Genomic DNA, 27903 nt, shown 5'->3' with positions numbered 1-27903 from the left:
CCATCACAGCAGCAAGATTTGTGACCTGTTGCCACGAGAAAAGGGCAACCAGTGAAGAACACACACCATTGTAAATACAACCCATATCTATGCTTCTTATTTATTTTATCTTGTGTCCTTTACCATTTGTACATTGTTAAAACACTGTATATATATATATATATATAATATGACATTTGTAATATGACATTTGTAATGTCTTTGTTTTGAAACTCCTGTATGTGTGATGTTTACTGTTAATTTTATTGTTTATTTCACTTTATATATTATCTACCTCACTTGCTTTGGCAATGTTAACACATGTTTCCCATGCCAATAAAGCCCTTGAATTGAAATTGAATTGAGAAACGACAAGCGGATGCTTCACATTTATACATCCGGTGAAATATCTGTCTCATTGTTCTATCTGTGGTAAAACCTCTCGCTTCGTCTCTTCCTCTCTATTTTTATGGAGTCCCCCGCATTTTCTTTGAAAGTGGCTACGTAGCTGCGTCGACATCAATCGCATGTCATGCGTTAGTACTTGCGCCTAAAACTGAAGGAGGAAATTATTTATTTAAAAACTGACGCAAGGGCGCTAAATCTAAAACAAACTGAATAAAATATGAAAATATATGCAGCTGCACAATCAGAAGTTTGTGATACACGCACGAAAGGTTCGAATGTACATTTAATAAAAATAAAAAATATTTATATTATCAGCTAACAAGAAATGATGGGTAGCTAGCTAGCTAACGTTAGCTTTAGACCTAGCTAGCTAGCTAGCTACGCAGTTATTTGCAGTGGGGAATATCTGACAAGCTAGCTAACATTATGATTGGTAGCTAGTTAGCTACGACAATGCATCAGCTGACATGATTCTAGTGTTAGCCTATGTATGTTGTTGGAAGAATGTTTAGATTCTGTAATTCAAGTCTCATGTCATTTGAACTGCTTGCCTGATGTGATTAACGTTGTAGCTACAGTATTTGTTAGGCCTTTTTTTCGCCGACGACTAGATACCTACATTTAGCCAATTGGCTAACGTTAGCTAGCTAACGACGTTGAGTGACTGCGCTGTGCCAGTAGCAGCGCGAGTTAGGCCGCAGCATCCTCGGCACCTCTTTGTCAGGGTACCCATGGTAGGCTCTGTTTTCTTGCAGAATGGCGCCTCGCGTACAGCTTGAGAAAGCAGCCTGGCGCTGGGTCGAGTCGGTGAGACCAGAGGACATACAACGGGAACATATTGAGATAGCTTACCGAATCTGTGTACCGGCGTGCAAGAGGGGAGCATGCAGGTAAATGTGCAAGTTTAGCTACTTATTTTTTTCCCCTAGCTAATTTCTTCAATTCCCAATGTCTAAACGTGTCCTTTATGTCATATTCAACTGCTATAATGTTGCGAGAACATTAAGGGTGAATTGATTGTGTTTCACAACTACCTTTTGTCTGCTATTTTATTATTTTGTAGTTAACTAGTCGGTTGAATATCATGTGTATACATAGGCTACACAATGAGATTCCATCTATGGAAAGACAGGCGAAGCACTTGTCATGTTTTCATTTCCTGTAGTATTTTGATATTCACATTACTGAATGGTATAGACAATTCCTTGGTAACGGAATTACGCTGATACTTATTATTTTTCTTTACTTTAAAATGTATACCAAACAAAAACCATTGATTTCAAGTTTAACAAACCATAGAACTCTATGCACAAAAGGGCTACTTGCCATAGAACAGTCAAAATCATGTTTCATGAAATTGAATGAAATATGACCAAAGTATGAAAAAGGACATTAGTAACAATACCCTACTGGTCCCCTCCCCCATGTCAAACACTTGTATTCAGGAGGCTGTAATATATAAGGGGTCAAGATTATTTAAGGGGATAAAGTGACCCCCTAATGCTAATTTTAATACACCAATGGTAACATGATATTCTCTTACCTAATTTAAATAAGTACCCCCTTGTAACAAACATAGGAGAAGGTGTTTGCAGAGGGGTGTGGGGTTTATATAGCTACTCTACTGGTGCCAAAATTTGACTAGGTTGTCAGCAAATATAATTAAAAGTTTACACTTTGTCTCTGGCAAAAATACTTGTTTACCCTTTCATCTGTGTCTGGTGTTTGCTAGTTACTTGCTAGCTAGATCTTCAGCTAGCATGGAACAAAAGGGGGGGGGGGGGTTGTTCCAAACTCTGACACGGTTATCATGTCAAGTGCATCACGAGACAAATGTTGACATCATTAACCAGGTTTCCATCCAACCTTTTTACACGAGTAAAGTGGATGTTGGATAAAAAAAATGCAACCGTTAATGACAGGCCTGATGGTAACAAGACAATTAAGCAAAAAATGTAGGTGTAAATGCTTTTCTGTGCAATTATTGATATAACATCATACCGAAGTAAACGTTGTCACATATTGACATGTTGTGTGGTCCTCCCACTATGACTCATCGGGAAAGCATGCAGTTTATTAGGCTAGAGATGAAATATGAACTTCACAGGGTGGTGAAAATGCAAGACGATGAGCTTGATGCTCCTTTCCAATAAATATCAAGGGTCTTATTCTGGTGACATGATCATCGGTGCTCGGCTGCAGTTTGACAAATAAAAATAATAGTGATGCACCGATATGACATTTTTGGCCAATATGATATCCAATATTGTCCTTGCCAAAAAACCTGATACCAATATATAAAATTTTAGCAGCCCTTTGAGCATTCTAGTACAGTTAAATAGTTACCACATGGACGCAGCGGTCTAAGCCACTGCATTTCAGTGCTAGAGGCGTCACTACAGTCCCTGGTTCGAATCCAGGTTGTATCACAGATTTCAATACTAGTTGATGTCATAACTCAGGAGGATGTCTTCTCTCGAATGAGCCATTGATCATATAGCCATTGAATATATTTTTTGCAATATTCCTACCACGAGAAATATGTAATTTATCCGAGGGTCTAGCACATTTTTCCTATTTGTCTGCCTCTTTAGTCCAGGGTGTATTGCATGGTGCCGTTGCCAGAGATGGTATTATAGAAAGGAGATAGGAATCCAATGAATGAATGAATGAAGGAACTTTTAACGCCCCACCCAGAAGACTGTCTCCCAATTGCGTTCAAGTTAAAAATGTGTGAAAGAAGTTGTTGTTAGGCTATTGACGTCTCTCCCTCTGACTTTGCTTATACAGGAGGAATTGCAAAGGGAACCCTAATTGTCTTGTCGGTATTGGGGAACATGCCTGGTTGGGAGAGATTGACGAGAACACCTTCCACAACATTGACGATCCTAACTCGGAGCGCCGGGACAAGGTAGGCATACTTCCACAACATTCACAATGAACACATCTGCAAGGATGTGCTCCTGCCTGTTTGTGAATCCACATTACTTAGTTCCACTTCAAGTTAAAATGTCTGCCTTTTGATCTGCACTGATGTGGAAACACTGGATGAGTAAGAGACAAGTTTGTTTGTACTTGTCCATCGCTTTCTTTCTCCCTCTTAGAACACGTTTGTGGGTCTGACAAACCTGGGCGCCACATGTTACGTCAACACCTTTCTGCAGGTGTGGTTCCACAACCTGGAGCTGCGTAGGACCCTGTACCTGTGTCAGAACGCCAGGGCAGAGGAGCACAACATGGACTCAGGTGTGCAAGCCCTCAGAGATCAGGCCAACTGTATAGGTGACCTCAGGTAAACCCAAATTGTAGAGCTGAAACACAATTTTCCCTTTCTCAGACTACGAGCCTCGCAGCATATGTGAACACCTGCAGTACCTGTTTGCACTGCTACAGAACAGCAACAGAAGGTACATCGACCCCTCAGGGCTGGTCAAGGCTCTGGGGCTGGACACAGGACAACAGCAGGTAGAGGGTCCCAATGATCTTTCAAAAAAAAATTAAATATTTTTTTATACATGTACAGGAAAGTCTGTGTGAAGAGTTCACAATGTTTGGAAGACGCTTATTTGTTTTGATAGTGGCTATAGGAGGAAAACAAATAATACAATTTTAAAGTTGAAACTGTGTTTTTATTTTACTCTTTCTTGCTCCTGCCCGTCTTCTTTCCTTTTGCTTTCAGGACGCTCAAGAGTTTTCCAAGCTCTTCCTCTCGCTGTTGGAGGACACCTTATCCAAACAGAAGAACCCAAACCTGCATAATGTCATCCAGCAGCAGTTCTGTGGCCAGATGTCTTACGTCACTGTGTAAGCCAGAACTACATTCAGCCGTCAACTTTAATCAGACTTAAATAACATTCTCACAACCTAGTTGTAGTTTTATTTGTTAGAATTTGGAATCTTCAGGTTGCCATGAGAGATGTCCTTGTACTTTCTTGCTTTATTGCTGGGTTTTATAAAGTCAAGCGTCTGACTATTTTGTACTTTGATATCAGTGGTGGTGCCAGTCAGAAATGCAACAGGATTTAACAGTCTTTTATTAGCATCATAAAGGCAGTTGGAAAAGTGCTGTGTCAGGTTAACTGGAGAGTCCATGTCAGACTGGACACTAGCATTTTTAACTAGAGGTTCTGGCTTTGTGGCTGCAAAGGTTATCCTTTTATCCGGGCCACGCTTTTGCCATGTATGATTTTTGGATCAAGATCAAAACGTAATTGCACTACCTTGTTTTTTTGTTGTTGCCTTAAATCAATCAAGACTTCTACACAACACCGATACATTTCAACCCTCTGCAAACTGCAGACTTTGCACTGGTACGGACACTGAGTAAACCTGTCCCTGAGTGTTTCTCTGTTTGGCTTTACAACACAGGTGTAACCAGTGTGGTCGTGCTTCTCCTCTGCCGTCCCGATTCTACGAACTGGAGCTCAACATCCAGGGCCACAAGAACCTTACAGAATGTGTTACAGAGTTCCTCAAGGTAACCATCCATTATGACATCAGTTCCCCAAGGTAACAATGAAGCCATAAGACTGCTAAATAGCTAACAAAATGTCTACACATATTATCTGAGTTGACCCTTGGATTACATTTATTTTTGAACGGTCTCTATGCACACTCACAGGACTCTACACACTCATGCACACTAACACTTCAACACACACACACTCCATTTGCTCGCACACACATTTATACTGACTCCAGACACACAGTCGCATACAATCATCATATACGCTGTTGCTACTTTGTTTATCAAATATCCTGATGCCTAGTCACCTTTCCCCTATACATATCTACCTCTATCGCTCCAGTATCCCTGCACATTGTAAATATGGTATTGGAACTGACCCTGTATATAGCTTACTCACTAGTCATGTCTTTTTATGTCTTATTTTTATTTGTGTTTTTGTTCTACCTTATGTTATTTTTATTACTACATTTATATTGATTACTGCATTGTTGGGTCTAGAACTTGCAAGAAAGGCTTTTCACTGTACTTGTGCACATGACATTGAAACTCGTAACATTGTATAATGACATCAGTGTTCCCCAAGGTATTAATGCATTTTGACATCAGCGTTCCGCAAGTAACAATTGATTATGACATCAGGGTTATATCCTCTGGTAATAGCGGAGCTACATAAAGATGGGCCCCGGTATAGGCCAAGGGCCACCAACCAAAAATGTGTTGTTCCGTGACCCAGAAAACGGAATTGCGAAATTTCAGCTACACTATGTAGATAATGTTATGAACATGAATACTGTGCGATTCAAAACATATCAAATTTGCCCATTATTATTTAATCAAAGTTATGATATACAGTGGGGCAAAAAAGTATTTAGTCAGCCACCAATTGTGCAAGTTCTCCCACTTAAAAAGATGAGGCCTGTAATTTTCATCATAGGTACACTACAACTATTTTTTAAATTTATTTATTTCACCTTTATTTAACCAGGTAGGCTAGTTGAGAACAAGTTCTCATTTGCAACTGCGACCTGGCCAAGATAAAGCATAGCAGTGTGAACAGACAACACATAGTTACACATGGAGTAAACAATAAACAAGTTAATAACACAGTAGAAAAAAAGAGTCTATATACATTGTGTGCAAAAGGCATGAGGAGGTAGGCAAATAATTACAATTTTGCAGATTAACACTGGAGTGATAAATGATCAGATGGTCATGTACAGGTAGAGATATTGGTGTGCAAAAGAGCAGAAAAGTAAATAAATAAAAACAGTATGGGGATGAGGTAGGTAAAATTGGGTGGGCTAATTACCGATAGACTATGTACAGCTGCAGCGATCGGTTAGCTGCTTAGATAGCAGATGTTTGAAGTTGGTGAGGGAGATAAGTCTCCAACTTCAGCGATTTTTGCAATTCGTTCCAGTCACAGGCAGCAGAGAACTGGAACGAAAGGCGGCCAAATGAGGTGTTGGCTTTAGGGATGATCAGTGAGATACACCTGCTGGAGTGCGTGCTACGGGTGGGTGTTGCCATCGTGACCAGTGAACTGAGATAAGGCTGAGCTTTACCTAGCATGGACTTGTAGATGACCTGGAGCCAGTAGGTCTGGCGACGAATATGTTGCGAGGGCCAGCCGACTAGAGCATACAGGTCGCAGTGGTGGGTGGTATAAGGTGCTTTAGTGACAAAACGGATGGCACTGTGATAAACTGCATCCAGTTTGCTGAGTAGAGTGTTGGAAGCTATTTTGTAGATGACGTCGCCAAAGTCGAGGATCGGTAGGATAGTCAGTTTTACTAGGGTAAGTTTGGCGGCGTGAGTGAAGGAGGCTTTGTTGCGGAATAGAAAGCCGACTCTAGATTTGATTTTCGATTGGAGATGTTTGATATGAGTCTGGAAGGAGAGTTTACAGTCTAGCCAGACACCTAGGTACTTATAGATGTCCACATATTCTAGGTCAGAACTATCCAGGGTGGTGATACTAGTCAGGCGTGCGGGTGCAGGCATTGAACGGTTGAAATGCATGCATTTGGTTTTACTAGCGTTTAAGAGCAGTTGGAGGCCACGGAAGGAGTGTTGTATGGCATTGAAGCTCGTTTGGAGGTTAGATAGCACAGTGTCCAAGGACGGGCCGGAAGTATATAGAATGCTGTCGTCTGCGTAGAGGTGGATCAGGGAATCACCCGCAGCAAGAGCAACATCATTGATATATACAGAGAAAAGAGTCGGCCTGAGAATTGAACCCTGTGGCACCCCCATAGAGACTGCCAGAGGACCAGACAGCATGCCCTCCGATTTGACACACTGAACTCTGTCTGCAAAGTAGTTGGTGAACCAGGCAAGGCAGTCATTAGAAAAACCGAGGCTACTAAGTCTGCCGATAAGAATATGGTGATTGACAGAGTCGAAAGGTCAATGAAGACGGCTATGACAGACAAAATGAGAATTTTTTTCTCCCGAAAATCACATTGTAGGATTTTTAATGAATTTATTTGCAAATGATGATGGAAAATAAGTATTTGGTCAAAAACAAAAGTTTATCTCAATACTTTGTTATATACCCTTTGTTGGCAATGACAGAGGTCAAACGTTTTCTGTAAGTCTTCACGAGGTTTTCACACACTGTTGCTGGTATTTTGGCCCATTCCTCCATGCAGATCTCCTCTAGAGCAGTGATGTTTTGGGGCTGTTGCTGGGCAACACAGACTTTCAACTCCCTCCAAAGATTTTCTATGAGGTTGAGATCTGGAGACTGGCTAGGCCACTCCAGCACCTTGAAATGCTTCTTACGAAGCCATTCCTTCGTTGCCCGGGCGGTGTGTTTGGGATCATTGTCATGCTGAAAGACCCAGCCACGTTTCATCTTCAATGCCCTTGCTGATGGAAGGAGGTTTTCACTCAAAATCTCACGATATATGGCCCCATTTATTCTTTCCTTTACACGGATCAGTCATCCTGGTCCCTTTGCAGAAAAACAGTCCCAAAGCATGATGTTTCCACCCCCATGCTTCACAGTAGGTATGGTGTTCTTTGGATGCAACTCAGCATTCTTTGTCCTCCAAACACGACGAGTTGAGTTTTTACCAAAAAGTTATATTTTGGTTTCATCTGACCATATGACATTATCCCAACCTTCTTCTGGATCATCCAAATGCTCTCTAGCAAACTTCAGATGGGCCTGGACATGTACTGGCTTAAGCAGGGGGACACATTTGGCACTGCAGGATTTGAGTCCCTGGCGGCGTAGTGTGTTACTGATGGTAGGCTTTGTTACTTTGGTCCCAGCTCTCTGAGCCCCAGATCGAAGGAGATTATCAGTGGTCTTGTATGTCTTCCATTTCCTAATATTTGCTCCCGCAGTTGATTTCTTCAAACCAAGCTGCTTACCTATTGCAGATTCAGTCTTCCCAGCCTGATGCAGGTCTACAATTTTGTTTCTGGTGTCCTTTGACAGCTCTTTGGTCTTGGCCATAGTGGAGTTTGTAGTGTGACTGTTTGAGGTTGTGGACAGGTGTCTTTTATACTGATAACAAGTTCAAACAGGTGCCATTAATACAGGTAACGAGTGGAGGACAGAGGGGCCTCTTTAAAGAAGTTGTTACAGGTCTGTGAGAGCCAGAAATCTTGCTTGTTTGTTGGTGACCAAATACTTACTTTCCACCATAATTTGCAAATAAATTCATTAAAAATCATACAATGTGATTTTCTGGATTTTTTTTTCTTTTTGTCTGTCATAGTTGAAGTGTACCTATGATGTAAATTACAGGCCTCATCTTTTTAAGTGGGAGAACTTGCACAATTGGTGGCTGACTAAATACTTTTTTGCCCCACTGTATATACCAGTCAACGGTTTGGACACACCTACACATTCAAGGTTTTTTCTTAATTTTGACTATTTTCTACATTGTAGAATAATAGTGAAGACATCAACACTATGAAATAACACATATGGAATCATGTAGTAACCAAAAAAGTGTTTAACAAATCTAAATATATTTGAGATTCTTCAAAGTGGTCACCCTTTACCTTGATGACAGCTTTGCACAGTCTTGGCATTCTCTCAACCAGCTTCACCTGGAATGCTTTTCCAACAGTCTTGAAGGAGTTACCACATATGCTGAGCACTTGTTGGCTGCTTTTCCTTCACTCTGTGGTCCAACTCATCCCAAAGCATTTCAATTGGGTTGAGGTTGAGTGATTGTGGAGGCCAGGTCATCCGATGCAACACTCCATCACTCTCCTTCTTGGTCAAATAGTTCTTACACAGCCTAGAGGTGTGTTTTGGGTCACTGTTGAAAAACAAATGATATTCCCACTAAGCGCAAACCAGATGAGATGGTGTATTGCTGCAGAATGCTGTGGTAGCCATGCTGGTTAAATATGCCTTGAATTATAAATAATTGACAGTGTCACCAGCAAAGCACCATCACACCATCTCCATGCTTCACGGTGGGAACCACACATGCAGAGATCATCCGTTCACCTACTCTGCGTCTCACAAAGACACGGCTGTTGGAACCAAAAATCTCAAATTTGGACTCCTCAGACCAAAGGACAGATTTCAACTGGTCTAATGTCCATTGTTTGTGTTTCTTGGCCCAAGCAAGTCTCTTCTTCTTATTGGTGCTCTTTAGTAGTGGTTTCTTTGCAGCAATTCGACCATGAAGGCCTGTCGGTCTCCTCTGAACAGTTGATGTTGAGATATGTCTGTTACTTGAACTCTGATGCAGTTATTTTGGGCTGGTAACTTGAATGAACTTATCCTCTGCAGCAGAGGTAACTCTGGGTCTTCCTTTCCTGTGGTGGTCTTCATGAGAGCCAGTTTCATCATAGCGCTTGATGGTTTTTGCGACTGCACTTGAAGAAAGTTCTTTACATTTTCCGAATTGACTGACCTTCATGTCTTCAAGTATTGATGCTCTTGTTTCTCTAGGCTTATTTGAGCTGTTCTTGTCATTAATATGGACTTGGTCTTTTACCAAATAGGGATATCTTCTGTATCCCAACCCTACCTGGTCACAAAACAACTGATTGGCTCAAATGCATTAAGAAGGAAAGAAATTGCAAAAATGTACTTTTAGGAAAGCACACCTGTTAATTGAAATGCATTCCAGGTGATTACCTCATGAAGCTGGTTGAGAGGATGTCAAGTGTGCAAAGCTGTCATCAAGGTAAACGTTGGCTACTTTGAAGAATCTTATATATATCACTTTTTTGGTAACTACATGATTCCATATGTGTTATTTCATAGCTTTGATGTCTTCACTATTCTACAATGTAGAACATAATAAAATAAAAAAGTATTGAATGAGTAGGTGTCCAAACTTTGGACTGGTACTGTACATATTTTTTTCTTTACTTTTTCTTTTCTTTTCTCCCCTATTTCGTGATATCCAATTTGTAGTTAGTCTTGTCCCATCGCTGCAACTCCGGTACGTACTCGGGGAGGCGAATGTCGAGAGCCATGCGTCCTCCGAAACACGACCCTGCCAAGCCGTAATGCTTCTTGACACAGCTCGCTTGACCCGGAAGCCAACCGCACCAATGTGTCGGAGGAAACACTGTCCAACTGGCGAACATGTCAGCGTGCATGTGCCCGGCTCGCCACAGGAGTTGCCCCATCTCGTTCTAGCAAGGACATCCCGGCCGGCCAAACCTTCCCCTAACCCTGACGGCGCTGGGCTGATAGTCCGCTGCCTCATGGGTATCCCAGTCGCGACACAGTCCAGGATCGAACCCGGTTCTGTAATGATGTCTCTAGTACAGCGATGCAGTGCCTTAGAACGCTGCGCCACTCGGGAGGCCCCAAAAGGTATGATATTTAGCAATGCATATCACAGCACATGTGCTCCGACGTTGCTATGTTTCATCATGGTTACTTCTTTTGCACGCTGGCGCCCAGAACTATTTGTGCGTTTGGTGTTCGTCCTTGCATCAGCTCAACCAACACGTTACCTTCACAGATCCAGATGAACCCCGAAACTAGTAAATATGTTTCAACCATGGACATGGATTTTCTCTGTTAATATAAGACATTTTGCCAGCTGTATTTAGCCTACAAGTGCTTTAATTGCTCTTACCTGCTAGCCACACTAAAGATATCACAACATTTGCTAGCTAACACGGCTCTCAAAATAAGCAAGTAAAGCGCTCTTCTGGCATCTCATAGAAATCTATTCAGCATGTTTCAACAGCATCTTACAGTTAAAAAAACAACAACATTTGTGAGTTGTTGATTTGAGTTGTTTAAAAAAAATATTTTCCTGTGAATTCTCTCTGCAGGAAGAGAAGTTGGATGGTGACAACCGCTACTTCTGTGAAAGCTGCCAGAGCAAACAGAACGCCGCTCGACGCATCAAACTGCACAGCCTCCCACGGGTACTCAACCTGCAGCTCATGCGTTTCGTTTTCGACAGGTCAGTTTGATTCATTCATTCCATCTGTAATTTTGTAGTCTCTAGTCTACCACTCTTCACTACCTACCCTGAGTAGTGGCCATATACTGAGGGTCAATGCAACAACTCAGTGGTGTTGCTGAATGTTGTCTTTCCTCCTCTGGTTTCCAGACAAACGGGTCACAAGAAGAAGCTCAACACCTTCATCAGTTTCCCAGAGCAGCTGGACATGGGCCCGTTTCTGGAGGAAAAAGGTATTGCCAGCCTCTCAATGGCAAAACACGCTGTCCTCAATCTATACATGTGACCAAATAATTACTGATAAAGATGGATAGCGCGTCATCTTCTACACTCGGACACGCCTACCCGTGACCTATTTCCCCCTCTTTCCTCGTGACGATTTAAACCCCTCTGGCAAAAAAAAAGTAGGTATCATACATTGTAACGCATTCAAGAGTACAAATACAACATTTCATGACTCTACGTGCATATTTGGTGATATATAAAGACTGCCTTACTTCCTACACGTGACCAAATGTACTGTTTACATTCTTTAATTATTCTAGCTACGACCTGCTCATCACTTCTTCGAACATTTCTCTCAATTTGGGTCATGGAGGCTAGCATTTGTTTATTTAGTTGCCATGACACCCATACATGCAAAAGCCAACTAGGATCAAATGAAGAAATTTGTTTTCCTGCTGGTAGATGGAGACCTTTAGCTGAATGAGAAAATAAGTTTCTTAGCTGGCTGATTTGGAATCATATTGCTGACATTGCGATTCAAGATCAATAAATGTTGACACATTAAACCTATACAAATGAAAGGCATTACTTTGTTTTATTACAAATTATTTCCATTTGATTGATTCTCTCTTGTTTAAATGCCATTTATGGTGCAGGAGACAGACATATTTTACCTTTACAAATGACCAGTAGACAGCAGTATTGACCTAATATGGGAGCTGACACTCTCAGAAGGTCAGTTCAATTCACAATTGTAACCAGGAACACATTTAATTAATAAAATAGAAAGAGAAATGGAGACTGCTGCTAGAGACCACGTGTCACATGTTAATACAGTAAGAAAATACCATTACAGAGAATTGTCACTTGGCACAGTGTTATTTATAGGACACCAACTAAACAATCAGTTATGCAGTGAAGAGCGTATTTTTTTTGTTCGTTTTCTTTGATTGCCCTTAAATGTCGACCTAGAATAGCCCATGTTGCGCTACATGACTGAAGTTCTGAGAAAGTATTTTTGACAATGGTGTGAGGGTTGTTCCATTTGATTTAAATCACTTTTGATTTGAATGAAACTTTCTATGCATATTTGCCCATGGTACAAATGGTCTGAAAGTAACTGAGATTTTTTAAAACTTTTTAGACCCATTTTGCATACCCCACCATACCTTGAGACATCCATGTCGTCATCACTGGAAAAAAATAAACGATTGACATTGTCAATTTGATGATTTAATTTGTTTATATAAAAAAAATATTAAGTCATTTGTTTACTTTTCACATAGTGTTTGATGTGTAAAATCAGTTTTGTTTTTCATTTTTGCATATGTTACTTGGATCCTATTACATAATCTGAAGTGTGTTGTGCCCGCTATCGGTTGAGACACAGCATGTTCTTGAATACAGGGTGGGTGTCATGTTTTGGCTGATAAATGTACTAAAATGGGAATACAATTCAAATGTTCAACTTTCAAATGTTAGCACAAAGATGGTTGGAGGTCCACACTTAAGAGATCCTGACTTGAATGGGAATATAATTTGTTTAAAATTACACTGTCAATCTGCCATAGGAAAACTATTGAAATCATAAAAATATAGATAATCAAATAGACATGACCATTTAGGTCTACATTCAATGCTGGGTGGAACGGCAGCCATCTTTGTGGTACTAATTGGAAGTAAAAAATGTAATTGATTTACTAGCTAAATTGCAGTGGTCTGACGGGTTATCTCCATTCTATTAATGATATTTCTATGATTTGAAATGACACCCATCCTGAATTCAAGAGTAGGCTGTGCCTCAACCGATGACGGGCACAACACAAACGCCTCAAATGTCAAATAAGCTACATATGTGAAAACGGTAAAACAGATTTTATGCATTTTTAGATGTAATTTTTATTGTAATTATACAATAGTTTGACAACCCTGTTCTGTAAGTTTTTAAAAAAATATATCAAACTCAACCATTTATCTTTTCCAGTTATGAAGACATGGATGTTTTATGGTAGGGTGGGGTCAAAAAGTGAATGAAATCAAATGTAAAGACCCATGGTGTAAAGGCTGCAGACACATAATCCATGCTGTGGAAAGTTGGTTAGTCTGTGTGTGTGTGTGTGTGTGTTTGTTTTTTGGGCCTCTTTGGGTGACGTCCCCAGAAGATGAGAAGTGTGTGTACGAGCTGAGTGCGGTCCTGATCCACCGCGGGGTCAGCGCCTACTCTGGTCACTACATCGCCCACGTGCGAGACGCCCGCACCAGCGATTGGTACAAGTTCAACGACGAGGAGATTGAGAAGATGGAAGGCAAAAAGCTACAGCTGGGCATCGAGGAGGACATCGGTGAGCCTCCCTGAGTCCCTGCTCCTCCCTCCCTTAGTCCATATATACCCCCTTCACCTCTCCTCCTTTTCTTTCCCTTCACTTCCCTGAATTGTAGCAGTATTGTTTTGTAATACATTTTGGTTAAAAATGGACAGTTGTTTAGTGGTAGAAGTCCTACCCTTTCCACTCTTGATCACTTTTTCTCTTATACGCATTCGCTGCTGTTCTTCTGGTCTTTCTCCAGCCGAGACGGTGAAGTCCCAGACCCGTAAGCCCAAGTGCAGTAAAGGATATCACTGCTCCAGAAATGCCTACATGCTGGTGTACAAATGCCAGAGAGAGGAGGACACTGACCCCATGGAGACCAACGTTGAGGTGCCAGGTGAGGATCGAACTATTGTACTGCACCTGGCGATTACTGTTGTACAATACATTATGTGCAAGGTAAGAATTGAGCTAGCTAAAGGGCTGCAGTGTGTACAGACCTTTGACATACTTGATTCAAATAGTCAACAAGTCAACACCCCAGATAAAAAATAGTTAAGAATAAATGTATAGATGGTAAAAGCTATTCTCTAGTAAGGTTATTCCCGGGTGAACTGTGTAGTTCGATATTCCCTGCTATTGTAAAATTGGCTAAATGTGCATGGTACACTACCTGTTGCTGCAGAGGCCTGGTTAGAATGTTGTGGTTGTATGACCTTTGAACCCAGCGATGGGAGCTGTGATGTCAGTGGGAGCCCTCTATCTGTGCCAGGCTTTCTGGGGAGGCTGGTGGACCGAGATAACAGGAAGTTTGAAGAGTGGTGCCTGGAAATGGCCGACATGCGCAAGCAGAGCGTCGACAAGGGCAAGGCCAAGCACGAAGAGGTGAAGGAACTCTACGAGCTTTTACCTGCGGAAGACGGTTGGTAAAAACATTACCCCAGACATGTCACAATATTGCAATATGGAAGTAGTTATATGTTCATGATGTTTAATGCCAGTGTTTTCCACTAGCGCTGGCTGTCGGCGAAACCGACTAATTTTCAGCCCACAACTTTTTCCACTTAAATTAATTACGCTACTTTTCAATTCGCTATTCAGAAAAGTCAGCTGAGCCCTCTCGCAAGAATGAACGATATGCATCTTCTAGAGATCTATTGATAGGACAGGCACCTGTCAGTCACAAAGTGAGCGACACAAGGGAAAGACTGCTAGTTTGACAGTCTGCTATCTGTCCCGCCTCCCGGTACCTGTTTGCAGTGTGATTTGTGTGTGCTGTGGATGACTCCAGTCTAATTTCTTTACACTGAGGAGGGGGAAGAATGTTGCTCCTTCATCATCTCTGTGAGTGAATTTCAAGACTACAGGGTGACCATTTTACTCGCCTATGTGCCTAAAAATAAATGTCCAAACTGAAAAAGTATGAGCATGTGCGAGTTGTGATTTTATAGCCAAAAATACATATGGAATTGTTTTGAGATGGATATACCATGGATCTTTTAGCTATTTTTAATTGATTTGATAAAACATTGAATTTGTCCTTTACTACTATAGCATATCACATCTGTATCACATCTGGCCGTGATTGGGACTCCCATAGGGTGGCGCACAATTGGCCCAGCGTCGTCCAGGTTTGGCCGGGTAGGCCGTCATTGTAAATAAGAATTTGTTCTTAACTGACTTGCCTAGTTAAATAAAGGTAAAATTAAAAATATTTATTTTTTTAATATCTAGGAGATATAAGAAAGCTCATTTTTTTACACATTTCACCCCTTATTTTTGTTGGCACAAAATTACCTCACTCCATACTTCCATTTATTTGTATGGGTTACTTTCAGACAAGTCCTGTGACACTTGTGGGGGTTTGTAGACCAAATCGGAGAACATAATGGTGTTCTTGAGTCACTCTTTTCCATAATGGGGTCATATTAGTTTGTAGCTCAAACGGTTCGGACGCTACAAACAAAGTTGGCACATCAGCATTGACGAATTTGTACGATTCCCGTGGCACTTGTGGGGGTTTTAGAACAAAACGCTACAGACGTTTTCACGAGAAGACCGATTTTCGGGATGTCTCATTGTCTGAAGACACACCTCTTTTGCTCGGCTACCTTCCACCACAGATGCAGATGGTCAACGTAGATGGATGCGTTGGATTGAGACTCAGCCCATGCTAAACACCTTATATCTCTAGCTTAAACTGACAGATTTTAATGGGGATTTTTAAATTTATATTACTTAAAATCCAACTGTGCGTCAATCTAAAAGATCTTAACTTCAAAAAAGGGCAATAGTACTCTTTGTCTCTTGAGAAACCGTAGCCACTTCCTCAAAATAGTCTCAATTAGCCTAACATAACTCAAGAAATCTGTAATAAATTTTGGCGGTTTTGCCGAGGAGGTCTTACATGCTTACCAGACCGCTCGTGCGCATGTTGATTTTGTCCACCCACACAAGGCGCGATCAGGACACGCAGGTTGAAATATCAAAATGAACTCTGAACCAACTATATTAATTTGGGGACATTTAGCTAGCTAACTAGCTAGCTAGCGAGCTAATTTGTCCTGGGATGTAAACATTGGGTTGTTATTTTAACTGAAATGCACAAGGTCCTCTATTCCGACAATTAATCCACAGATAAAAGGGTAAACAGAGTTAATTTCTAGTAATCTCTCCTCCTTCAGGCTTCTTCGTCTTCTTCTTTGGACTTTGTATGGCGGTGGCAACCAACTTTAAGGTGCATTACCACTACCAACTGGACTGGACTGTGGACCTTAGTTCATCTTTCAATCACCCACGTGGGTATATGCTTCTATAAACTAATGAGGAGGCGGGACTTGCAATGCATTAAGCTTCACAATAGAACCAAGTTCTATTTTAATGCCCGGCTACGCAGACGCTCGTGAGCAGTGTGGGTGCCATGATTGAATAACATGTATGTGTAAATGTATTTTGCAGGGCATGCGTCTCAAGCGGTGTGGTCCACATTTTAGTCACACACTTTTACTTGTAACTAGGATGTTTGGTGTAGTATTTCTCAAGTGAGAAAATTCACATGAAAACGAGTTCTCTCGTTGAATGACAACAAACACTTAATTGAGGAATCCCTACTGTTGATCATCGACCAACGGGCGTAGACTTCGGCTACCAAAGTCTAGTGTGCACGAACAGCCGACAAAACCCTTGCCGAAGACCAAAACAAACAAAAGTCACACAATGTCATCATAATATATGCTCAATCCGTTTTGGATGGGAAGCATGTGGACGCCTTAAGTGGTAACAAATGAGTACAAATCCACTTAGCCTTATTGTTTTCTGGCACATTCTTTTATTTTCTGTTGCGTTTCATATAGCAGCCATGTTTGATTTATTTTTCAAGATAATGTGGGCAGACTTTAGTCTCGAAGACGGGTTTAATGTTTTTACTTCGAAAACAGTCGAGATCATCTAGGCCTAGACGATTTCCGAAACGACTAACATTACACCGAATTCATACATTTTCAGTAATTTAAATTGGGGCTGGGCGATATGACGATATATTTTGTGTGACGATAGAAAAACGTCTATTGTTTCATATTATGCTCTATCGTTTATTTCCTTGTCGCAAATCACACTCTTTACGGCAATATATTTTCGTCAATTGGAGGACGTTTTGCATGCGGTGTGGAAGGACATTTGCAAAACAAACAAACATGGAGGAGAATGAAAGTGACACAGAGCTCGTACCGAAAAGGGGCTACTTCGGACCAAAAAAACGGCCTCTGCATAATATGCGCAGGCCAGTCCTGACAACAGGCTCAAACACCACTAACCTCTTTTACCACCTACGCAAGGAACATGTGAAACAGTACGGAGAGTCTACAGATGAGACCCAAAAAAGTACAGTCGAGTGCACAAAACAAACCACTGACTCAGACGTTGCAAGAAGCTTTTTCCATATGGCAAATAATCACGAAGATGGAACGAGAACAGCTGCTGTTACAACTTAAATCTGCAAAGACATGGGCCTCAATTTACACGGTCGAGAAACGGGGGTTTCGTGAGTTCGTGCTAACACTTGACCCAAGGTACCAAATGCAAATTGATATATGACACGTATTAATGCAAAAATAACATGCAAAACAGGCAAGCCCACCCACCCACCATTTAAAAAAATATTTATTTTAGGCTTATTTATTGTCTTTTCAACTATAGTTGGTGTTTTCTATTTACCTTTTTAGATTGTTTACATTAATATTTAATACTTTTGTTACATGCTTAATTGAAAATTTGCACAAAGGTTCGAAATAAACACATTTTTTATTTGAGTATAATTCAAAATGTAATAAGAAATAGGCCTTTACGTGGTAATTTTAGATATTAACTATTTATTAATTGAATTTACTGAAAATGTGCTATATTGTGATATGTACAGTTATCGGGATATGAAATGACTTATATTGGGATAGGAGATTTTGGCCATATCACCCAACCCTAATTTAAATTGTAAAGTCATGACTTTATAAACACAATACTACAACAAATGTTTCCAATCTGGAAGATAAATCTGATCAAGTATTTAATCATTTTGTTTTGTATTTCGGGTTTGAATCAAGGCATTTGAATGTTCTGGAGGCTACCCAAATTTGTGCAAACATTTTCGAACCCAGGGGGGCAAGCTACCCGGGTACACTTGCGAGATCTTACACTTGCAGTGTACATTTGAATCCCCCATGGGGTGCAGAAAAACTAGTTGAAATGTGGACTCGCATTTATTGCTGTATTGTGTTGAGGAGAAAAGTGCAATCATCACATTGAAAATGAAGATTAGGGGCTCAATTCAATCCAACCCCCATTGCGGTATTTACGCAGTCGCTCTTTTTCCAATGTTCAAATCAACTCACAAATTAGTCTTGGGTACTGTATTAAAAACTACTACAAGGGCAACCCCTCTCACAGGTATTTTTTCACTTTTAGAAGTGTGTCGGCTTGGGCTGAAATATTGTAAATAAAGGCTCAAAAGTAAAGAATTCTGTCCCATGTGGGATTAGAACACACAACCATTGAATTATGAGCCAACTGTTTTAGCAGACAGCGCCACCAACCAGTAAATACGAGTTGGCTCTGTGCAGGCCAGTGCAGTTCTTCCACACCGATCTCGACAAACCATTTCTGTATGGATCTCGCTTTGTGCACGGGGTCATTGTCATGCTGAAACAGAAAAAGGCCTTCCTCAAACTGTTGCCACAAAGTTGGAAGCACAGAATGTCATTTTATGCTGTAACGTTAAGATTTCCCTTCACTGGAACTAAGGGGTCTAGCCTGAGCTATGAAAAACAGCCCCAGACCATTATTCCTCCTCCACCAAACTTTAAAGTTGGCACAATGCATTGGGGTAGGTATCATTCTCCTGGCATCTGCCAAACCCAGATTCGTCTTTCGGACTGCCAGATGGTGAAGCGTGATTCATCACCCAAGAGAATGCGTTTCCACTGCTCCAGAGTCCAATGCCAACGAGATTTACACCACTCCAGCTGAAGCTTGGCGTTGTGCATGGTCATTTTAGGCTTGTGTGCTGCTCGGCCATGGAAACCCATTTCATGAAGCTCCCGACGAACAGTTCTTGTGCTGACGTTGCTTTCAGGGGCAGTTTGGAACTCGGTAGTAAGTGTTGCAACCGAGGACAGACTATTTTTACGCGCTTCAGCACTGTGATTCTGTTCTATGAGCTTGCATGGCCTACCACGTCACGGCTGTGCCGTTTTTGCTCCTAGACGTTTCCACCTTTTTTAACGGTTTGAGCTACAGACAAGTGGTTTGCTTAATAGTAAAGGTGCAACCACGGACACGAAGCCATGCGTTTGTTTCTGTGGCAGAGGCTGTGTGGTACGGCTACGCCTAATCAGACTTGCCTGTGCTAATGGTTCTCACAGGTGAAGTAAAATGATACAAATGACTTTGTTTGTGATGCGCGCCCCTCAAATGATACTGTAACAGCCTGAGCGAACTGGACACGAAACAAAGATCCAGATGTAAAACGTGCCTGTAATTCAATGTATTATCTTTCCTGTGCTGGTGCTCCCAAGTCAAAATTCCATGTGCATTCCACAGGTCATGTTTTATAAGTGAGTGTTAAACAAATTTATCACGATTAGGAAAGGTTTGTTCTCGGCACACCAGTTGGGGGAAGCTACTCTGAAAATATAGTTTACCAATTACTTTACACTGTAACAAGTTAAGCTACCGTAAAGCTACCCCTTAAGAAACATATAGTTTACTTAATAAAGTTACTTTTAAAAAGTAGTTTATTATATCCAAACTGCTTCGGAAAAAATTGTAAATCAGACTACACATTGCAAGGACAGGGTTCATATGTTTACAGAATATAAAATTGTTTCAAGTGAGAATTCGGTAGGTCTGATGAAAACAATAAAGGAAATTCTTGCCTACTTCGCCCATCTTTTGTTTTAGCAGAAAAGTAGTGTAGTTCCAGTAGTTAGCTACATGGCAAAAAAAGTAGTTAACTACTGAAAACACAACCTAGATTTGACTTTAGTTCAACTAACACCAAGCTACTGCAACATGTAGTTAAATTACTAGTTGTACTACATGTAGTTCACTACTCCAGCACTCCACTGCAGTAGGCTTGTCAATATGAATGCTAGTTTTAATTTAAATTACATTTTTTGCGTGTTATCAAGTAGCCAACATGTTGCTGGTATGTTCACTATTGAAGGTTTACTTTTGTAAATCACTTTCCCTAAAATAAATAAGCTCAGTGAGTGGAATGACGAGCTCTTCTTTTTGCTCTTCAACCTGCACAGCTCCCGTGTGCAGTGCATCAACGTATACGTACTATATGTACTTCTTGAGAATGAGAAGTTGTGACATGCAGGGAGCGTGGTGGGCCTTTGACGACCAATCATATTGCTCAAATACAAATAACATGACTTTTCCATGTGTTGTCTTCAATGGTTTTCAATGACAGACTGTGACTGATCAATACATGTCGCAAAAAACGCATTATAAACTGGGTGGTTTGAGCCCTGAATACTGATTGGCTGACAGCCATGGTATACAATGGGTATGACAAAACATTAATTTTTTCTGCTCTAATGATGTTGGTAAACAGTTTATTATAGCAATAAGGCACCTCTGGGGTTTGTGATATATGGCCAATATACCACGGCTAAGGGCTGTGTCCTGCCTAAGAATAGCCCTTAGCCATGGTATATTAGCCATATACCACACTTCCTCTGGCCTTATTGCTTAATAAGTAACATCTGCTAAATATGTTGTGCATGTGACCAAATTTTAATTTGATGTCAAACTGGAACGCAAAATGCGTTGAGAAGTTACTGGTCCGGTCGGGCCAGTGAATGACGAAATCCACCAGCCTAACATGTTTGTACTTGCCCTGGGCCTGCGGCCCGTTGTTAATGTCGGACCCTGCATGTTGCTGTTTTCTTTTCTTCCAGGCCAAGAGTATGAGTTTGTGCCTCTGGAGTGGCTGAAGAAATGGCTGGATGACTCGACGGTCACCAAAGAAATCGACAACGGCAACTTCCTGTGTTCTCACGGTAAACTGCACCCCGACAAGGTGGGGGAGGCCAAGAGGATCTCCGTCAAAGCTGCAGAGCTTCTCTTCGACAAATATGGAGGAGGACCCAGGCTAGATGGTAAGAGCCATTGCAATGGCTGACGTGCAGTGGATATTCTCAGCTCCTCTCTGCAACCTCTGACCTCTTCTGTGTGTGACCCTGTGTGTCCAGGCTCAACTCTCTGTGAGGAATGTGTGGGGCAGAGATGCAGAGTGCTGCGGCTAAAGAACCAGCTGGCCGAGGATTACAAAGAAGTCACCAACCTTGTCAAGTGCCCGCCCAAAAGGTAACCGCTGACTCCCTCAGATTCATGGCAACATTTTGTGTCCGTAAAACGGTTGGTCAAAATAACCATAACTTTGTAAGTAAGCGGAATGCACTTATAAAAAAAAAAAAATAGTAATACAGTTTAATACTGCATTTAGTAATTGTATCCTGTGCAAGTGTGTGTTCTTACGTCTCACCCCTGTCCGACAGTGATGAGGGGTACTGGGCGGGCAAGACGTCTCTGCGGAGCTGGAGACAGTTGGCCTTGGAGCAGCTGGAGGAGGATGAGGAGGAGACAAAACACAGCAACGGCAAAACCAATGGAGAGGGACCAGAGATCACTGCTACTAAAGGTACACAAACCAGCAGAGATCACAAATCGTACAACTTGGAAAACGACCAGTTATCACGATGACTGAAGGTGGAGTAGAGAACTCCACTATTATTATTAGAGTCAGGTGAGAAATAACATGCATTCCCCTCTTTGCACAGAGATCATGAGGATTATTGCTGTCTGATTCTTGTCTTTATCAAAGCATTGCTCACTGTTGGACTATTGCTGTCTGTTTCCAGAGTACGGCCCGGAGAACCTGGACGGAGACGAGGAGGAAATGAAGACCTTCAACGAGGACATCCTCTGTCGGCATGGCGGTCTGAGTATCCTGGAGAGCGAGCGGCGGCTGGTGACTGAGGAGGTGTGGTCCAAACTGAGGGTGTACTTCCCCAAAGCCCCCCAGTTCACCCAGCTACAGGAGCCCTGTCAGCAGTGCCTGGTAAGAAGGGACTGACGGACGGATGTGGTGGGAGGGATTAGAGATACTGTAAAAAAAAGTGTGAAGAAAAAAAAACTACAAATGATTAATGGGCGGCAGATAGCCTAGCGGTTAAGAGCATTGTCACTAACTGTAAGTTTGCTGGTTAGAGCCGTCTAGGCGGAAATTCAGATGTGCCCTTGAGCAAGGCACTTAACCCTAATTACTCCTCTAAGTCATTGGATAACAGTGTCTGCTAAATGACTAAAATGTAAATGTGTTAACTGTGTGATACCCCTGTGTTTTCTTGTAGAGGCTGGAGCGAGAGGGGAAGGAGAATGAGGCTCTGAACAGGATGATGGCGTCGGAACAGAAGAGCTCCTTACTCAACCTCTTCCAAGAGAAGAACAGGCCCACACTCACCAAGTGGCCACAGGTAATAACAGTAGGTAGTACATGGCTAATAACAGGTAATAACTGCTAGTACACTGGTAATAAAATGGCTAATAACTACTGGGACGCTGGTAATAAAATGGCTAACAACTGCTGGGACGCTGGTAATAACATGGCTAACGACTGCTGGGACGCTGGTAATAACATGGCTAACAACTGCTGGGACGCTGGTAATAACATGGCTAACGACTGCTGGGACGCTGGTAATAAAATGGCTAACGACTGCTGGGACGCTGGTAATAAAATGGCTAACAACTGCTGGGACGCTGGTAATAAAATGGCTAACGACTGCTGGGACGCTGGTAATAAAATGGCTAACGACTGCTGGGACGCTGGTAATAAAATGGCTAACGACTGCTGGGACGCTGGTAATAAAATGGCTAACGACTGCTGGGACGCTGGTAATAAAATGGCTAACGACTGCTGGGACGCTGGTAATAAAATGGCTAACGACTGCTGGGACGCTGGTAATAAAATGGCTTACGACTGCTGGGACGCTGGTAATAAAATGGCTTACGACTGCTGGGACGCTGGTAATAAAATGGCTTACGACTGCTGGGACGCTGGTACTAAAACGGCTAACAATTCCTTCCTTCAATTCTTAGAGTAAATATACTATTGGATAAACTGAATATATGTTGTTGACATACTGATCAACCCCATCTTTGTTTTAGGAGACAGATATTCTCTACATAGTTCCTCTGTTCTTTGTGGACGAGTGGAGAAGGTTCATCAGGTAAGTCCTTTCCAAATCCAACAGTTTGGATGGTGAAGCAGTCCAAAAAAAGTCAAAGATGGCATGAATGTCTCTGACTTTCTGTGTTTCTGTGTCTGTCTATAGGAGGCCCACTAAGACCACCCCAGTGTCAAGCGTAGGGAACAGTTTGCTCCTATGTCCACATAGAGGCTTCATGTTCACCTTCGACTCCATGTTAAAGGGAGACGCCCAACAGTGAGTGACTTCACTGACCTCTGACCCCACTTGACTCAAGTTGTTGTGTTTTATACAGCACTTCTCTGGTCTTTATCATCCATCCCTCCTGGTCTCATGTTGTGTGGTGTTCCCTCTGCACAGTATAGCTCTTCTCTGGCCCGACGAATGGGAGGTGATCAGCAGACACTTCCTGGTTGATCAGCCAATCTCCATCTGCCGGATCAGCGGGGCCACACCCAACGGCTCCAGTGTGGAGTACACCACCCAGCCTGGTGAGATTTGAGCTCACGTGATTTCCCCTTGACTGCGTGACTGTTGGTGATTTGATTATTTGAGATCTGCAGAGGAACTGTTTGACGGTGTTGTGTGAGAGTTGACTGTGTATGTGTGTGTCCAGAGTTGTGTAGGGACTGCAGAGAAGGCTTCATTTTCCAGCAGCAGAGGGACATGAGAGAGTATGCACAAGCCACAGTCTACGTACGCAAGGTCATAGACGACAAGAGGGTGAGTCTCTTTCTCGCTCTCTCTTCTCCCTCTTTCTCTCTGTAGTAAATGGTTCTTGTCAGTGTATATGTAAATAGAATGAATCTCCAGAGAAGAATACAACTCGTGTCTTCCTCTGTAGTTGAAGGATGCAGCTCCTGAGATGAATGTGAGCGGGTCGGAGGCAGAGGATGAGAGGGAGGAGCCTGTTGCTAAGGTGGATGGAGAGCGAGACCCTGATTTCAGCCAGGTAGGATACAAACCGCTCGCCTCAGTTCCACTTTTTATGGCTCATAAGTCTCTTAAGAATCGAATGTTTGAGTAGTTTTGTGGAAACTCTAAGCTATTTACCAATAATGTAAAAGTGAGAAACCCTTTAGAGGATGATTGACATGTAATATTACCCAATGTTGCCCTTGCTTCCTGGTCACATGACCCTCTGTCCAGTCAGAGGACGGGGCAAAACGTCAGAAGTTGAGTGACGGCACCGTCAGTGCTGCCGCAAGTCCCACCCCCATGGCCAGTGGTGGCAAATCGGGGATCAGGAGGAGCACAAGGCACAGGAAGCTCCGGGGAGAGAAAGCACTCATCGTCTCAGCCAATCAGACGCTCAAGGAGTTGAAAATACAGGCGAGGGATTCATAATATATCCTCCTTGCCTTTGCACCACTCTGAATCTATTCATTCCTGATCCTAACTCTGGTGTGTTGTAATGGTCCTCTCTCAGATCATGCATGCCTTCTCCGTGGCCCCGTTTGATCAGAACCTGTCCATCGACGGCCGGTGTCTTACGGACGATTCTGCCACCCTCGGCAGCCTAGGAGTCATCCCAGAGAGCGTCATCTGTCTGAAAGTACGAACACTCCCCATTTTAGATTGTTGACTTTTTGTTGAACGATGCGCCCGGCGTTGGAAAGATGGGTATCTAATGGGAAAGCGAACACGTCGTCAAGTGATTACTGGAGACGATCAGCGAATGCAGTTGCTCATTCCTCAATCTGTGTTGTCTTTTTCTCTCAGGCTGATGAACCCATAGCAGATTTTGCAGCAATGGATGATGTTTATCAGGGTATGTTTATTTTCGTCTCTTTCCATAATTTGTTTTTCTCCCTTTTGTTCTTTCGTACACCCAGAAATTCCTTTTTCGCATTTGCCTATGAATAGAAAGATCCTATTTTCAAACAACTGTTTCTGTGCTCTCTTCTCAGTGTGTATGCCTGAAGAAGGTTTCAAAGGTAAGGATATTTTCTGATCACTATTATGCTTAGACAATGGTTGTGACTGAGTACCCATACTTGCGTCCTTGTCAGTTTGAGTAGTATGTGGCTTTTCGAGAGTACTTTAATTTTGGCTTTGACAACAGCTGATAATCAGGTATGGGGGTGTGCTACCGAAATTGACCAATAACCCGAAACAGTAATCGCGCACAACACATTCTCAGTATGCGAAAATAGAATGTTTTAGTATGTACATTGTTGAGAATAGTGTTCTGAATTTGCGATTCAACAGACCCCACATTTTTTTCCTTCTGATTTGAAACGTTTGTATGTACTAGGCTATTTTATTTCATATGTGTGTGTGTATATGTTACAGCACTTTGGTTTCACTAATAAATATGTTGAAATGGAACCAAATGATCTGTTTCTGTCTTCAGTCCTTTTTACAATCGGATAGATTGGCTATATGGGCTACGGTATAGGTCAAATGTGATAATCCTTCTCAGGCTGGTTATAGGTAGACTATTACACCTTATTCTATTCAGAGTTTGGAGAAATTAATCTAATTGGCTATTATCAGGCTGGTTAATGCGATACATATCTGTTGAATTTGGAAAAATCCACCTGCACTCGTCCCCGCCCCACCTGCTCAGCCAGTCAGAAGCTGCTACTGCGTTGTGGCCGTGGCATACTTTTTACTAAACGGTATGTGCTAAATAGTATGCGACGATGAGTACATAGTATGCAGTTTAAGTATGTGGTACGCTGGTATGGGTATTCAGACATGGCCAATGTGTTTACATGCTTGACCTGCAGTATGTGGAGCTATGTTAAATTTGACCAGATTTATTGATTGTATGTCAGTGTTGGTAAAACATGTGTATGTATCCATTTAGGGACTGGGCTTCTTGGCCACTGAAGAGAACACAAGTCGCTGCCCTCGAAGCGGACTGAAGCAGGACAACAAGAATAAAATGCTTGAAATAGTGTCCATGAATGGGGGGAAAAGTGCTTTAATTTTTTTCTTTTTTAAACTGTGACTATGTTGCAAACCCTTTCTTTATCACAAAAGTAGCGGCTGGCTTTTAATATTTAAAGACGTTTATGCATTCTCTGGGACTATGTGGTCACGCTCTCTTTGCCCGGACTGTGAGTAGAAACGGGTCATTAGTTGAGTGGCATCTTCCAATATGGAGCCCAAACTTCTCTCTTCTGTCTGCTTCCGTAGGCTTCTGAGAGGATAGGCCCAGTCGTAGAAGGTGCCCATTTTATTTTGATTGTAGGACAAAATTTTCCTTGAATTTTACAAGAGAAATTTTTTTGTTCAATGGAAGCTTGTGGTCATATTTAAAGAATGCATAATACATATTTAAAGAATGCAAATGTTAAATATTGAAAATTGTAACTGTTTGGTGGTTAAACAACCTCAACAAAGTTAACAGAATACTCCCATGTGACATTTAGGAGAAGAAAATATGTATATTTCTTAAATGAGTTTAAAAAAAAACATAGGACATTTAGATTAGATTGTGCTGCAGTCAGAAACAGATGCAGGCCTTGGTGTGAGCTGTTCTTTTCTCTATTTCATATGGGCAATAAAGTTATGTTTTCTTCTAATTTGAATGTACAGATTCTCACACATTGTTTTGGACTTGTTTGTGCACTGTAGGAAAATACAATGGGCGGTTTCCCCGACACAGATTAAGCCTAATCCTTTGTCCTGGAAACCGCCCCTCTGACCACTGAATTTGGATTAAGTAAGTATATACTCACATTTTGTAATTCATTCTCTAATATACACAGTAAACCAAGTCTGGATGTATTGTACTGCAACTACAAGAGTGGATGGTTGGTGTTTGTAGTTTTAGTACTACTATTTGCATAATTTTCTTTTGCAATTGAAGAAAATTATTTCACTCTAATTTAAATTTCTCATAAGTGAATAAACATTGAGCACAGTTGAGTTCTCCCTAAGCACTGATCTTGAAGTATTTGTTGCCAAAGAGGGTAAACTGATCCCAGATCGGTGTCTTTTTAATGTAATGATTTAACGAAATGCCTTTTGGAGAATGCGCAGTTTGTAGCTCGAGCAGTGAGTGTGTCAACAGAAGTGTATTGAAAGCTGATTCAAATGGCATTAAATGTGGAGAATGATAGGCTACATTTGCATCTGTTGGCAATTAAGTAGGCTATTAATTGGTATGCCATAGCAGGTTACTGTACCCTACCATTTGATACAATAAACATATTGAAATGACGATATCACTGGAGCCATTGCAAGTCAATTTGTGCCACTTGTGTAGCCTACCTGGAGCTGGCAAACGGATTTAATAAATAGCCTATAACTCAGTATGTCGTAGCCTTATTTGTTATTATGCAATTATTAATGGCCATATTTAGTTATCAATTGGGATC

General features: G+C 41.7%; 1 protein-coding gene across 2 annotated transcripts; it reads left to right on the top strand.

Moving 5' to 3' along the window:
- Positions 1 to 409: 409 nt before the first annotated feature.
- usp48 (ubiquitin specific peptidase 48) lies at positions 410 to 27750 on the top strand. 2 transcript variants are annotated; one of them, XM_064965760.1, is made up of 27 exons: positions 410 to 656; positions 1143 to 1277; positions 3178 to 3298; positions 3492 to 3633; positions 3725 to 3852; positions 4067 to 4191; positions 4756 to 4864; positions 11135 to 11268; positions 11419 to 11501; positions 13656 to 13835; positions 14062 to 14199; positions 14575 to 14724; positions 21260 to 21460; positions 21554 to 21668; positions 21860 to 22002; positions 22223 to 22422; positions 22715 to 22837; positions 23529 to 23590; positions 23696 to 23806; positions 23930 to 24060; positions 24186 to 24292; positions 24414 to 24521; positions 24719 to 24901; positions 24999 to 25124; positions 25292 to 25340; positions 25480 to 25506; positions 26385 to 27750. In XM_064965760.1, the coding sequence occupies exons 2-27, from the start codon at positions 1144 to 1146 to the stop codon at positions 26405 to 26407; spliced, it is 3153 nt and encodes a 1050-aa protein (XP_064821832.1). In that variant the 5' UTR covers positions 410 to 656; position 1143; the 3' UTR covers positions 26408 to 27750. The 2 variants fall into 2 exon arrangements, with proteins under 2 accessions (XP_064821832.1, XP_064821831.1); XM_064965759.1 differs by having other exon boundaries at positions 13653 to 13835.
- Positions 27751 to 27903: the final 153 nt, after the last annotated feature.

Source organism: Oncorhynchus masou, chromosome 5, assembly GCF_036934945.1.
Source record: "Oncorhynchus masou masou isolate Uvic2021 chromosome 5, UVic_Omas_1.1, whole genome shotgun sequence".
Taxonomy (NCBI): domain Eukaryota; kingdom Metazoa; phylum Chordata; class Actinopteri; order Salmoniformes; family Salmonidae; genus Oncorhynchus; species Oncorhynchus masou.
This window is presented reverse-complemented; position numbering and strand designations above follow the sequence as displayed.

Bases quoted from the DNA above. Each gene is read 5' to 3' on its own strand.
- usp48 (XM_064965759.1), top strand. From the start codon at position 1,144: ATGGCGCCTCGCGTACAGCTTGAGAAAGCAGCCTGGCGCTGGGTCGAG. The intron at 22,838-23,528 runs GTAATAACAGTA...TCTTTGTTTTAG, and splicing joins CACTCACCAAGTGGCCACAG to GAGACAGATATTCTCTACAT. The intron at 23,807-23,929 runs GTGAGTGACTTC...CCCTCTGCACAG, and splicing joins TTAAAGGGAGACGCCCAACA to TATAGCTCTTCTCTGGCCCG.